This window comes from Fistularia commersonii, chromosome 11 (genome assembly GCF_037954325.1).
Source record: "Fistularia commersonii isolate RoL2024-O1a breed Wild chromosome 11, RoL_Fcom_v1.0, whole genome shotgun sequence".
In the NCBI taxonomy this organism is placed as follows: Eukaryota; Metazoa; Chordata; class Actinopteri; order Syngnathiformes; family Fistulariidae; genus Fistularia; species Fistularia commersonii.
Genome location: NC_141294.1, coordinates 8,158,598 through 8,172,110, shown reverse-complemented (window position 1 = coordinate 8,172,110; position 13,513 = coordinate 8,158,598). Strand labels below are relative to the sequence as shown.

General features: G+C 39.9%; 1 protein-coding gene across 1 annotated transcript in view; it reads right to left on the bottom strand.

Annotated features, from left to right (window-relative positions):
* cep192 (centrosomal protein 192) overlaps positions 1-13,513 on the bottom strand; it is a 36,204-nt gene that overhangs the window by 16,367 nt on the left and 6,324 nt on the right. The window contains exons 11-31 of the mRNA XM_086154823.1: positions 12,893-13,089; positions 12,386-12,508; positions 12,015-12,167; positions 11,208-11,406; positions 10,322-10,471; positions 10,169-10,233; positions 9,762-9,986; positions 9,153-9,294; positions 8,988-9,070; positions 8,602-8,889; positions 7,143-8,007; positions 6,875-6,992; positions 6,316-6,472; positions 5,485-6,163; positions 5,143-5,277; positions 4,192-4,340; positions 3,778-4,008; positions 3,530-3,655; positions 1,318-1,458; positions 1,070-1,133; positions 745-884 (exon numbers count right to left, since the gene is read on the bottom strand). Of these exons, the coding sequence (XP_086010949.1) occupies positions 745-884; positions 1,070-1,133; positions 1,318-1,458; positions 3,530-3,655; positions 3,778-4,008; positions 4,192-4,340; positions 5,143-5,277; positions 5,485-6,163; positions 6,316-6,472; positions 6,875-6,992; positions 7,143-8,007; positions 8,602-8,889; positions 8,988-9,070; positions 9,153-9,294; positions 9,762-9,986; positions 10,169-10,233; positions 10,322-10,471; positions 11,208-11,406; positions 12,015-12,167; positions 12,386-12,508; positions 12,893-13,089 (4,430 nt within the window). The remainder of the gene's footprint in view (positions 1-744; positions 885-1,069; positions 1,134-1,317; positions 1,459-3,529; positions 3,656-3,777; positions 4,009-4,191; positions 4,341-5,142; positions 5,278-5,484; positions 6,164-6,315; positions 6,473-6,874; positions 6,993-7,142; positions 8,008-8,601; positions 8,890-8,987; positions 9,071-9,152; positions 9,295-9,761; positions 9,987-10,168; positions 10,234-10,321; positions 10,472-11,207; positions 11,407-12,014; positions 12,168-12,385; positions 12,509-12,892; positions 13,090-13,513) is intronic.

The following is a 13,513-nucleotide window of genomic DNA, read 5'->3' as shown; positions in this document are numbered from 1 at the left end:
AGGTGAAGAGACAGGTTCAAGCAGGTTGGAATGGATGGAGATAAGTGCTAGGGGTACTATGGGATAGAAGACTATCAGCCAGAATGAAAGGAAAGGTGTACAAGACAATGGTGAGATCAGGAGATCAGCGATGCTGTATGGCCTAAAAACAGTTACAATGACGAAAAGACAGGAGGCAGAGCTAGAAGTTGCAGAGATGAAGATGCTAAGGTTCTCTTTGGGAGTGACCAGGATGGAAAGGATCAGGAATGAGTCTATCAGAGGAACAGCGCATGTTAGATGTTTTGGAGAGAAGGTCAGAGAAGCCAGACTAAGATGGTTCGGCCATGTACAGAGGAGAGATAGTGAATATATTATTAGACGGATGCTGGAGGTTGAGCTGCCAGTCAGGAGGTCTTGAGGAAGACCAAAGAGAAGATTTATGGACGTAGTGAGAGAGGATATGAAGATAGTTGGTGTGAGAGAGGAAGCTACAGAGAATAGGGTTAGATGGAGAGGGTTGATGCGCTGTGGCGAGCCCTAAAGGGAAAAGCCAAAAGTAGGAGAAGATTTACAACTGACATACTTGTGATGAGGAATAACAATGTCATTCTGAGAACCTTATAAATAAGATATATAAGGTTACTAAAGTAAACACACACACACACACACACAAGTTATTAAGTCAGACTGATATTTGAATCAACTGATATCATTAAATTAAAAGAAAAATATAATAGAAATAAAAAATCATCATAGCACTACCTGAAGGTCTTTTGGAGCATGGACTCGAGCAGTTCCAGACCTGGCTCTGATGGGAATACTCCTAATCACATGACTTGCTCCAGGAGAATCCACTTCAATATCTACCCGGCCACTGTATTCATCAGCTTGACCAAGCTCCCCTGACAAGTACAAACAAGGATTAGGATTGAGGAATAGCAACACACAACTTTAACTAAAATGTTACTATTGTATTCATGTGCCAGCTCTTTCCTTAATCATAAGTTCCACAGAGTGAAGCAAAATTTGAGATGTGCAGATTTTTCTGGCTGCCATACTAACTCCGGGCCTAAGCTCAGTTGATTACCTGTAGAAGGTGTGTACTTCTGCAGTGCCTTGAAATTAACCCACACCATGAAGGTCTCGGGATTCTGGAATTTTGGAAGAAAAGGGAAAACTTAAATTTTATATAATTTCAGTATCTTGCATTCAAAATCCAATTCATCACCATGGCTGATATCACAGAATGTGTATTGTCTGAAAAGCACAGAAAAAAGAATATCTTCATGAAAATGAATTCGATAATTACCTATTTTGTAACGTTTTTATACTAACCTCTCCATAACAGGCATGCATCACATGATTCATCACAGAGGGAGAGGAAATTGGCATCATGTGTCCTTCCTGCTGTGTTGGCTCAGATGTCAGGGTAACAGGTTGCTTGGAGAATGTGAAACACCGCCATGCTGTAGCATTCTGGAGGAACAGCAGGTGAATGTGAATCCTTTTGCCATATACATATAATGTGACTTTTATCCATTTTACTGTCATGTGAGTCCTACAAAGTATACTTCAATTTTCAATTTTTTTTTTTTTTTACAAACTGCCTGGCAGTTTGTGTTTAGATGAGATCTAGGCCTTAATACTGAATATGAAAAGAACACTGAATTATTTTGTATCTTTTTTCTCTTAGTCACTACCCAAATGGTCTCATCTTAAATATAGCTATCAACACCTTGCACTTACAAAGCCCTTTATACTGAATCTAACATTCACCCTTTCACACAGCATTCACATACCGATGGCAGAAGAGACATGCAAGACACTAGCTGGACCACTGGGAGCAACTAGCCTTTTTATTGAGCATACAACCTATGCACTGAGTTGTGTCTTAATGGATTACAGTACAAATATATATTATAATGTACTCAGCCTAGCTGAGTCTGAAAATGTCTGTAATAAATCAAGAAGCTATCAAAGTCTAAGGAAAGCTCTTCTTCTCCTTTCGGCTTTTCCCTTCAGGGGTCGCCACAGCGCATCAACCTTCTCCATCTAACCCTATTCTCCGTATCCCCCTCTCTCACACCAACTGCCTTCATATCCTCTCTCACTGCGTCCATAAATCTTCTCTTGGTCTTCCTTGAGACCTCCTGCCTGGCAATTCCAATTCCAGCATCCATCTACCATAATATTTACTATCCCTCCTCTATACATGGCCGAACCATCGCAGTCTGGCTTCTCTGACCTTCTCTCCAAAACATTTAACATGTGCTGTTCCTCTGATAGACTCATTCCTGATCCTTTCCATCCTGGTCACTCCCATAGAGAACCTTAGCATCTTCATCTCTGCAACATCTAGCACTGCCTCCTTTCTTTTCGTCATTGTAACTGTTCCTCGGCCATACAGCGTCGCTGGTCACACCACTGTCTTGTACACCTTTCCTTTCATTCTGGCTGATAGTCTTCTATCCCATAGTACCCCTGGCACTTTTTCCACCCATTCCAACCTGCTTGAACCCGTCTGTTCACCTCTTTTCCGCACTCTCTGTTGCTCTGGACTGTTGACCCAAAGTACCTGAAATCCTCTTGATCTTCTTGAACTCCACTCCCTGTAGCCTCACCATTCCACCAGAGTTCCTCTCATTCACACACATATACTCTGAAACTTACTTTCATTCCTTTCCAGCACATATCTCTCTAGATTTTCCTCAACCTTTTCTCTGCTCTCACTACAGGTCACAATGTCATCTGCAAACATCACTGTCCATAGAGATTCCTGTCTAACCTCATCTCTCAGCCTGTCCATCACCACTGCAAACAAGAAAGGGCTCAGAGCTAATCCCCGATGGCTCTGTTACCCCTACAGTACACCTCATCGCTGTCTTACAGCTAGCATGCATGTCCTGCACCAGTCTAACATACTTCTCTGCCACTCCATATTTCCTCATACAATACCAGTGTTCCTTTCTTGACACCCTGGCATATGCTTTTTCTAGGTCTACAAAAACACAATGCAGCTCCCTCTGACCTTCTCAGTACTTCTTTACTAGCATTCTCAAAGCAAATACTGCATCTGTAGTACTCTTTCTAGGCATGAAGCCATAATGCTGTTCCCAAATGCTGACTTCTGCTCTCAGTCTAGTTTCCACTACTCTTTCCCATAACTTCATTGTATGGCTCCATCACACTTTGTCTCCATTCTTCAGGCACCTTCTCAGGCTCTAAGATCCTGTTGAACAATCTAGTCAGAAACTCAACCGCTGCCTCTACTAGACACTTCCACAAGTAAAGATGGCAAGACTGAAAATGATTTTTTTAAGATCTCTGAACTAAATGAAAGCAAAATTCCCTAGTAAAGGATATAACCTCAAGTATTTTTGTGTATCTGTCTGTTCTGGAAACTGTCAAAAAAAATGTGATACAAATATAAGATCTGAACTTATCAAAGATACTAGGCCTCTATACTATGAATTGCATGGTATCTTAATCACAACAAAATTATATAATTGTCCATAAAGAAATACAGTTGTACAGTAGGTAAACTCACAGCACTGATCACCAGCCTGATGGGCACTGTGGCATGAGTTCTGTTTATAAGTTTCAGAGGAAGAGATTTTCCACTGCCTCCAGGCAAATCGCCAAAGTCCAAAAAGCCAGATTTGTTTACTTCAACCTGTAAACCCAAACATCATGGATATGACATATTTCTAATTATAGCTATGGGCAAGTACAGCTTTCTGAGGTATTTCGGCACTTTTATTTTAAAACGATGAATGTCATAATAAGATCCCTTACTTCTATTGAAGGGTTCTCTGCAATGGCAACCAGCACAGCCCTTTTGGAAAAGAGCTTTGCCCTGGCAGCTACCTCTGTGTCAGCAGAAGCAGGCCAGGAACATACATTAAGGACACACTGGTAGACACCAGCCTGTGGTGGGATAAACAAAACCTTTTGCTCCTCTGTGCTCTTAGGAGCAATGATGGTCTTATTCTTCACTATCAGCCACTGGTATGGCAAGCTTTCCACCTGGAGGGGTTGGCACAAAAGACAAAAGGAGGATTGGAAATCCACATTTGAATACGATGGCTAGATTCACTGGACAACAATTGCATCAATGTTTAGAACATTTTTGGACAGTTTCAAGGGGCAATGACAAAGATCTTGAAGCAGCTCAGCGGTAGTTATCATGTATACCACTGTTCTACTTGCCTTCTCTCCATCAATGGCCAGACTTGCAACTGTTATGGAGACTTGCTGCCATCGCTCCGATGGGTTGAAGAGGCTGAGTGAGGTCTGTGAAGCAATGCCTACACAGCAGGCATGAGGAAATTGAATCTCCTCTGGCACCACCACTTGACCTGAGGAGGAAAGATTAAGGAAAGATTAGTTGGAAAACTACTCCACCTCTACCTTTAAGAAGTATTACATAAAATGTTAGCATTAGCTGTGATTAACTGGTAACAACAGAACTGGCACAAGGAACAAATGCAACTTAAAATGTTATTAAAAAAAAAAAAAAAAGATCAAAAATGTTGTACAACTTATTTTGTAGGAGTGCTATGAATAATAGTTTTCATCGTCATTTCTATGAAAACATTCTGACAAGACAGTGAAAACTGCACACAATAATTTTGTAATAAAAAATTATAGACATGTGCTTCACATTAATTGTGACATCTGCCAGTAAAATGAATGATATGTCAGGAGTTTAAAAGAGCATTTGTCTCCACCAGTATGTCTTCCTGCCATTGAAGAAATTTCCAGTCAAATTGTAGCAAAATCTCATGATTTTAAACACAATCAAACGAAGAAAATCAGCAAAAACTTCCAAATAAATCAAAAATTTTAAGTTAAATCAAGATGATCTGTGTTTTGCTGTAAAAAGTAAAAAAGTCCTTTTGTTGAAAATGTAAGACCTGAAAATATCTTAAAAGCACACATTCCTTAATCTTCTTCGAAACAGAACTGTAAGCAGAGTCCAAAATCCAAAGAAAGACAGTCTATTTTATAGAATTAAAATAAAGCTTCAAAAATCACATCAAAAAGGGTCAGTATTTATTCAGAGAATTTCTTGTTAATGTTACTAACATTTATTTAATTCATCGACTGATGTCACTCTAGTTCACCAAATCATATTATCAAACAAAAAAACAACGCTACCTCTCAAGTCCTCAAGACCACAAGTCCCAAATGTCTCTCCACCATATTGAGTGTAGAGTTTTCCCATCACACCTACGTCCTGCTGGATTGAATTGGCTCTGGGGAAGTGAATGGATCCAGCAGCACCAGGGATTCCTAAAGTCACAGATGCAGGTTGGAGATATTGATGAACTAGGAACAGGTACCCATTGTAATATGTATATTTTGCATATGTGAAAATCGCTCTTATGATGGGGTCACATCATTTTAAGGTGACCAATAATCTAATTTTGTGTTTGTTTTTGTTTAATAATCGATTTTGAAGATTCTTTATATGGTACTTTAAAGCTGAAAAAGACATGCCTGATGATGGCACATTGTAGAGACCATTTCCCGTGGTTCCCACATGACAGAGATGTAATGGAGTTTCATGTCCTGAGTACTGCTGAGTCGCCTGAGAAGCAAAGACAGGGCCTCCTGCCAGAAGAGGCTGGACATCTCCTTGGTGTGGAACATCAACCAACCCAGGACAAGGAGGCTTAAGGCTAGAGATGGGCACATAGTGCAGCCCCTCGGCAGAGTAAGGTAGAGACATCCCAAGTCCACTCGAATACACAAGTGGGACCGAGCTAGAGGCCCCCCACCATTGAGAAGTCTGAGGTACATCTGTGTTGCTCTTCTGCGGAATCTGAGAATTACTGCAGTAGCCCGAGTCACCTTTAGTGAGCTGCCTTTCATTGGACCCAGACAGGTGCTTATGATTACTATAAGTTCCTGAAAGGCCAACAGTTCTATCCACTGGGCAGCTGTAAATACATTCACTCTGGCTCTGGCTACAGCTCAGAGCAGACCCCAGTGGAGGTTCCAGGCTTTTGCTGTGCTGTGGTAGAAGTGAGTCCAGACTCTTTGAATGCTGTGGCTGAGCATGATAGGGGCCTATAGGAACCGCAGCGATGTCCTGGTTGGACTGTAGCTCTGGTTCCACGGGGGGGGTTGGGCTGAATCTGATGATGGTGGTGCTCAGTGCCATGGTGGAATTATTCTGTGGTAGAAAAACAATTTCGAAAATCTTTACAGTAGTTTCACTAATAACACAAGTAAACATTAAAGATAACAAATTATTGAGGAATTGTATCCACCACATGATATATACACAATACAAAGAAATGTAAAAATATGTAAATATTTTGGTACCTTTAGTCTGTCAGGTGTAGGTGCAACAGTAGCATCATTCATTGAAATGTATGTGAGTCGGCTGAGACTTGGGTCGGAGCAAGTAGACTGGGGAGAGCGCTCAAGACCTGGACGCTTTCCTGCCAGATCAGCAACGGGTGACGAGGGCGATGCCAAACTTGGAAGAAAAGAAAAGCTAAATGGTTAATGTCTACGGAGGTTCTCAGTCATCCAGGCCAAAGTTAATCCATGTCTATTCCCAAAGGAAAAGGTTTCACCTCTCATCTGAGGGTCTTTTCAGATGAGATTTATCATCTAAAAGAAGATTGAAAGTTCCTTTTCTGTCTTGTCTTTTTTACTGTGCCTGAATTGTTAGAACTCAGGCTGCTCCAACACATCTGATTCTTTTTGTTCAAGTATTTAACTAATCCCTTTGAAAGAAAAGGCACAATGCAAACACCATTGCTTTGCTTTGAAATCTTTCTGAGGTTATGTGAAAATTGAGTGGAAGTACTCCAAATAGAAATGTATTCATCATGATATATATTTGATTGCTATTTAGCAGAAAGAGATGCAATACCTATCGGCACTTGGTAGGGAGGTCTGACTTGGAGACGAGTGTGTTAATGGCGAAGTGGATGGTCTGAAGTTACACTGTGTCACCTCCATGCAGGGGTCAGAAACACACTTTTGCACTTCTGAGAAACAAAGAAATAATAAATTTAAGGCTCATAATGTCATCTATGCCTAAACTGACTGTTTTTAAGGACAGCATTGTTGCTAATGATCAAACAATTGTGTTTATGTATAGTTGAAATCACAGGGAAAATGTTTTGTCCTTTACTCACCAGGCAATGAGTCTATCAGAGGTGAGGTGTCTTGACTGGAGAAGCCAACATGTTTTACCTCAGGGTTCTGAGGCACGGGAATGGGAGGGCATTTCTTTTCTGGGGTGTGACAAGGTCTGTTGTGCTCCTGCTGGCCCATGCTACTGACCCTCTGCGTCAAAGAGGAGCCACTTTTAAAACAAGGCCGATCTGATCGCCTTTTGCTCCAACCCGGGGAGGTTCTTGACAGGCCGCTTGAAGCATCAGTTTCTTCATTTTTATGTGATGTTCCCACACAGGGCATAACATTGGTGGATTTTTGTGGATTCAGCACGTCTGGCTTAACTAGATTTTCTGTCGGGATTTGGGACATCCCACATGTCTTGGTAGTAAGAGACAGAGTGCTATCAAAAGGTGGTATTCTATCAGCTGGAGGCTGGGTAGTGGATAGCCTCCCTGAGTCCACAGACCTTCTAGTAGTAGAGCTGAATGATGTAAGAGTGTGAGGCATAGGAATTTCTTTATTGCCCTTAATAGAAGACGTTAATGAGGAACCAGCAATAGAATTAGTATTCAAATAATTCCCTCCTCTTTGTACTGTCTTTTCTTTTTTTGTCCTTATGGCCTCTTGTTGAGTCTGATGCTGAAAATGTGGATCTGAGCTCCTGTGTTCTTCAAACCCTTCTGCCTGGGGGTCCTTCTGAGATTGGTTCAAGTTGTTAGCCCAGCCAGTCAAGTCAAAGGTTGTGTGTGCCAGGGACACATCACTGCTACCAGAAACATTACTCTTTTTCAGGTATTTCTCTATGTCGAATGCACTTAGCTCTCCGACAGATGTACTTTTTTGCAGTGTATCTATAACAGCACTCTCCACCTCAAGGAGGATCTGGGTAGACAAAGGGGAAATAACCTGTTATGCAGAATGTCAGTGAACAACGCAGCATCAAGTGAGGCCACTGATGCCGATTCAGAAATAAATACTGCTCAACAGATCTTATGACATGTTTGATGCTCATATGGACCAATCTCTAATCAAGTACTTTGCATCTTACTGGTGAGAATTATAGGACCAAGCTCTTGTTAGATAGCTATAATTGTGATATTATGAGAATGATAAAGTTATTTATATATTACATATTCAGAGGTTACCTGTACTAAGAAGCCATAGAACCAAATGAGTCATTTAAACATTACAACAATCAGTTTTTCTGATTATCTGCCAACTTAACTTCCTTCCACAACCCTAACGCCTCTCAAATTTTGTGAGCCCATTCCTGAATGTTCATAAATACACACCAACTTTTCAACCCAAACAGAGAGCAATTCAAAAAGAAACGGCATCAAACAGAATCTAAAAAGTACAATGGGTAGTAAGAAGCTACTATCCAAAAAAAAATGTTTGAAAAACCCATACAGACTAACTGATAACCAACTCATTACAATAATACCCTTTAGCATTAATATAGGAAGCAAGCCTTACACGTTCTGACTGCGAACGATCTTCAGTACTGACAGGTGGTTCAAAAGGTCCAACAGGCTGTGGCCGATTCCTTGCTTTACTTGTCTTGGATAGTTCCATAATCATGGCAGCTAGCTGTGAGGGGTCTGTACTGATAGATGCATCCGCAATAGCTGAGGCAATTGTGCTTATACTCAGCGCAAGGGGACTGTTGTGATTTTGGGGCAACACACCGCTCTGGCTACCCATGCTTGACTCTGAACCTGAGCCCTCATTGAAGTTAAGCGGAACGATATGGGATGCCAGATCCTATAAAAAAGAACAGTGAACACACGATATGTAAAGCATATTGTCTGATTTACATTAACTACTATATTGAAAAAAATAAATAAATAAAATCAGTGAACCTCATGTTCATATGGGTCTGGATCACAAACACCTTTTGGTGATATTCTTTCACTGGTTGCCTCAAGGGTTTTATCCAAGTCATCTGCAACAAGATGCCAATAAGCTAAGCATGCACAGTTTAACATACAAAAAAAGACATAAATGAAACATTTCCATGACCATACCTGGGTTGAGTGTTTTGTCTGCGTCACTAATTTCCAGCATATCATTATGAGAAGAGTTATTTGTAAGTGGGAGGTCGGTGGGCTGCATCAGTGGAAACGGGTCTCTCTTTTCCGGAGAAGTAATGATGAAACCAAAAGATGGCTAGACAGAGAAGGGGACATTTTTAATACACTTCTCGTTGAAGGATATTGAGGTTAAAAGGAACAGACATGTAAAATGTCAAAAAACAGGAATAATAAATCTCCAAGTTTCATAGTTCCATCAACTTAATAAAACTTAACATATGAAATTAACTTCTAACATTAAAGTGTCTTAGCTCTGTGTCAGAAAACCAAAAACAAACATGAAAGAATTGTAAACAGTAATGTATCTATTAATAATGGTATCAATTTTATCACTTAGTTTTAGTGTATTACAGGCAAACTTTAAAACAAAGAATAAAATATTTTAAACCCATATAACTGACCTAAAAAAAAATTACTTATTCATGACACCTGTTCTTCAAAACCCATGGTCACTTAGCTCTTTACAAGTCTTGGTATTAGCACTCCAAGACCATGAGTGTTTCTCAAACTTAATTGAAAACCCAAGAAAGCAGTGTGACTGACCCGTTTGACAGTATCCACATCTTTGCGGCAGCCCAGACAGCCCAGGGCTTCAGAGCGTTGTTCAAAAAACTGGCCAAATGACAACCTAAGGTAACTTTGGTCCCCCTCTTTAAAGTCAGAAGAGACCTGAGAAGCCCTCATTAAAATATGGCTGCTGGCAGGGGTGAGCCAGGATGAGTCACTCTGAAAGGTGCTGTTGCTACAGGCTGGTACAATCTGCTCCTCCTGCATCAGGTACAGAATAGGATTATGACTTTCTATGGCTAGTATTCTTGCTTGAATTCAATAGTCATATGCAGTACACAAGAAAAAGAAGGGATGAGCTTGTAGAGACTAGGACTATGACCATGGGTAATTTATAGAAATCAAGTGGAAAATATTTCTCAACATATAGTAATGCTTTCTACCTGCATGAACTGATGCTCCTTTTCAAATTCCTCTTGATCCTTATCAATCTTTTCCAAAGCATCACCTGCAAAACACAAATATTACTAGTTTTTTAAGACTTCAGTTTTTCAAAAACAATGGTTCTTTGGACGACTGTGTGCTTGATTACTTACTAGCAGTAACAAAGTCCTCATTTTGAAACTGGCCTTCACTCTTTGACGTCTTCCCACCAACCTCTTTCTCAAAGGAGGAGTAATAAGCCAGGTCTGTTACCCACTGACCTTCCTCATTCTGGTACACTACACTTTGAGTCCCATTGGCACCTGAAAAGAAATTCCATGCTCTTAAAACACTACAAGTTATGACAATTGCCCTGTGCAGACAGTATATTTACATCAGCACAATTTCATATAAAAATACAGTAAATAGGAAACAAATACACAATATACATGACACACACAAAACAATCTTAAATCAGGTATTAAAAAGTATAATAACTGATGATATTTACGTAAAATATTCTGGCAATTCTTGCATTCTTATTTGATATGTGGATAAATTCCTGTTTCAAAGAGGCACACTAAACAAGATTTTTTTTCAATTGATCTAAGATGTTTCTATCTTTTAGATTGTCTGACATATCAAATCAGTATAGACTATAGCAGGGCTTACGATGAAAATTCAGACTTTTTTCCAGGTAGCTTGCTTGATACGCTGCCACACACGCACCCACACATTCGAAATACAATTATGATTCTAATACAGTTGATTACAATAACAACAACTGTGCTTTAAAATTCTCACTGACAAAACTGCGTTTCAATAAAGGCTTCAAACTCATCAGTTCTTCATAAAAGTTATTTATGGATGGCAAACCAATTTAGGGATACATTACTGCCATCCAGTGGACTGAGGTCAGTTCACTTTCAATCTTTCTGAATATGATTCTCTAATAAGATGTTGCGGAGTAAAGAGAGGCATATAGTTGGAAATATTATATTATAGTGGTCCTGTCAGGTATTGTGTTAATATAAAAACTTCAGAAATGTTCATACTGACCAAATTCAAGCTCCACACTGTCTGGACAATGATTCCACCCATCATCTGAGTCACCAGGTTCCTCTTGGAAGCTTGAGAAATATTTTGCTTCCAGGGAGGTGGAAAGGGCATTGTTTTCATCCTCACTGGTCGTGTCTGAAGCCTCAACAGCTGTATTGTCACCACAAGGCCCTCCCCTCAAGTCCAACGGTGGCAGCAACTGAGATGGAAAAGGGATATTTACCAAACTGATTTTTAAGGGATAGAAATCCTGATCAACTAGTTTTGTTCTCTCATTAAACTGTTTAAAAGATTTATGTATTCAATCCTCTGACAAATATCAGATTAAAGCTACAATACTTAATATACAATTAAACAGAAAATTGACCAACGTTGTGGAATGACTAACACAATGTTCCGATTGCAGTAATTTTTTTTAAACAAAGTACTACTCCAAAGTACTAATCCTTTGCTTCCATCCAAATGTAACACTGGTAGATTCTCCACCTATCATAGCATAAAAGAAGTATGTAAGTAGAAGCAAATCCTCATGGATGATTCAATTGAGTGTTACAATGATCTTTCCTTCACGCATCACTGCTCTATACAGTTTTTGTGACAACACCAAGAGGACATTAGTCATCATTGCTGTACTTTCAGGGCTGTTGATGCACCATCAGGTGAATCCCACTCTTTCCATTTATCATTCAGCATGTTGCAGAACAAACTGGTACGATACAGGAGAGAAGTGATTACAAATACATTGGCTAAAGAAATGTAACCTGTAAGTGTCCATTTAAAGATGTCTGAAAGTAGGAGACACTGTACCTGTGAGAGGTGGAAGCTCCCCTGAGAGTCTTGCAGTTGGAAAGAATTCATTTTGGCTGAGTCTGGTGGTCTCCTGCTACCTGCTCCACTTCTCAGGTAGACAGAATCCAGCAGTCGCTCTGTGGCTCCTGGCTCTGTGCTTTCCATGGCATCCTGTCAATCAATGACAAATGACAAATTTAAGCCTGAACTGCTAAATAATAGAGTCCAGGGCTATTTACTCAGTAAATTCACTCCTTTTATTTTTGCCTTTAAATGCTAGGAACACACCTTTACATAAATAGAGGATAGCGTCTACCTACTGTCCATATATTTGTCTTCAGAACTGTATCCCTACTGCTACACTGCAGCTGTCATGTATAGTGCCTCACCAGTGCCTCCTGTCGATCCAAGGCCGTGCTCCAGTTGACAGGAGAAATCCTCTGGGTTCCCACCGATGCCCCGTCAGAGGAGCTGGCCTCCCCTGTCCCAACAGGACCCACGCGATCACCAATCTGCAAAACATTTCCAGGGTTTCCATGAGTTGAATTAAATTATATCAGAAAAATCCGGAAAAACAGCCACATTATACCTTTGCAAGCAATCTAACAAGACAATTTTGACCACTGTGTTAATTCTACATGTTACATTTTGCTGTTGTAGTTTCCAGCAGTGGTGTAAATAGACTGAGCATATAATTAACATCCTTAGATGCTGAACCTGAAGCTGTATTTGAATAGTACAACATTATATAGACAACATGTATTCTGTTCAATCAGCTTAGATGTAAGGAGATGCTATTATTCATCAGCTCAAACACATATTTCTAAATATCAAATGTTAAAAAAAAAAAACGAATTAAAAAACAATTACAATTTTTACAAAATGTTTCATTTTACCTGTGTATTTCTGGGGAAACTTTTTCTTCCAATTCCGTCCTCATTTTCACCAATCGCACTACTGCCTACAATCCCCAGCCCACGTAGAACATCATAGGCAGTCTGAACATTAGCTGTTGGAAAAGGATTGGTCGAAACTCCTCCATCGTTTCCACTTTCCTCACTCCCACTGCTCCCATCCCCACCTCCTCCATTTCCTGACATGATGAGAATTAAAAACATGAGCAAGTGTTCAAGTTCTTCAGTTTGGGCAAAACGTTTGGCAACAAGTAGAGAAACTATTCACTTCTTTGTAATGTATGATCTCGAAAAGGAAAACCTCTACATCAAAAGTTAGTGATGATCGAATTACATATCAGCATTGTGGTGAGAAAGCAAGTGAAACTAAAGGGTGGCTTGTTTGGTCATCTCTGAAATTACCATCATTCAGACCTATGGGAATTATGGATCTCTTATAAATCACAGCTTGTAACTATGATGTTAAGTCTCCTTGCCATTTTATGAAATCTTTCAAACCAAAAGCAAGTCTTTATAGCTTGACAATAATTGATATCTATCATTAGCCATCAAAAAATGAATACATTTTGTAAAATAATAGCACTTGCTTTGAAAAGTCTGATG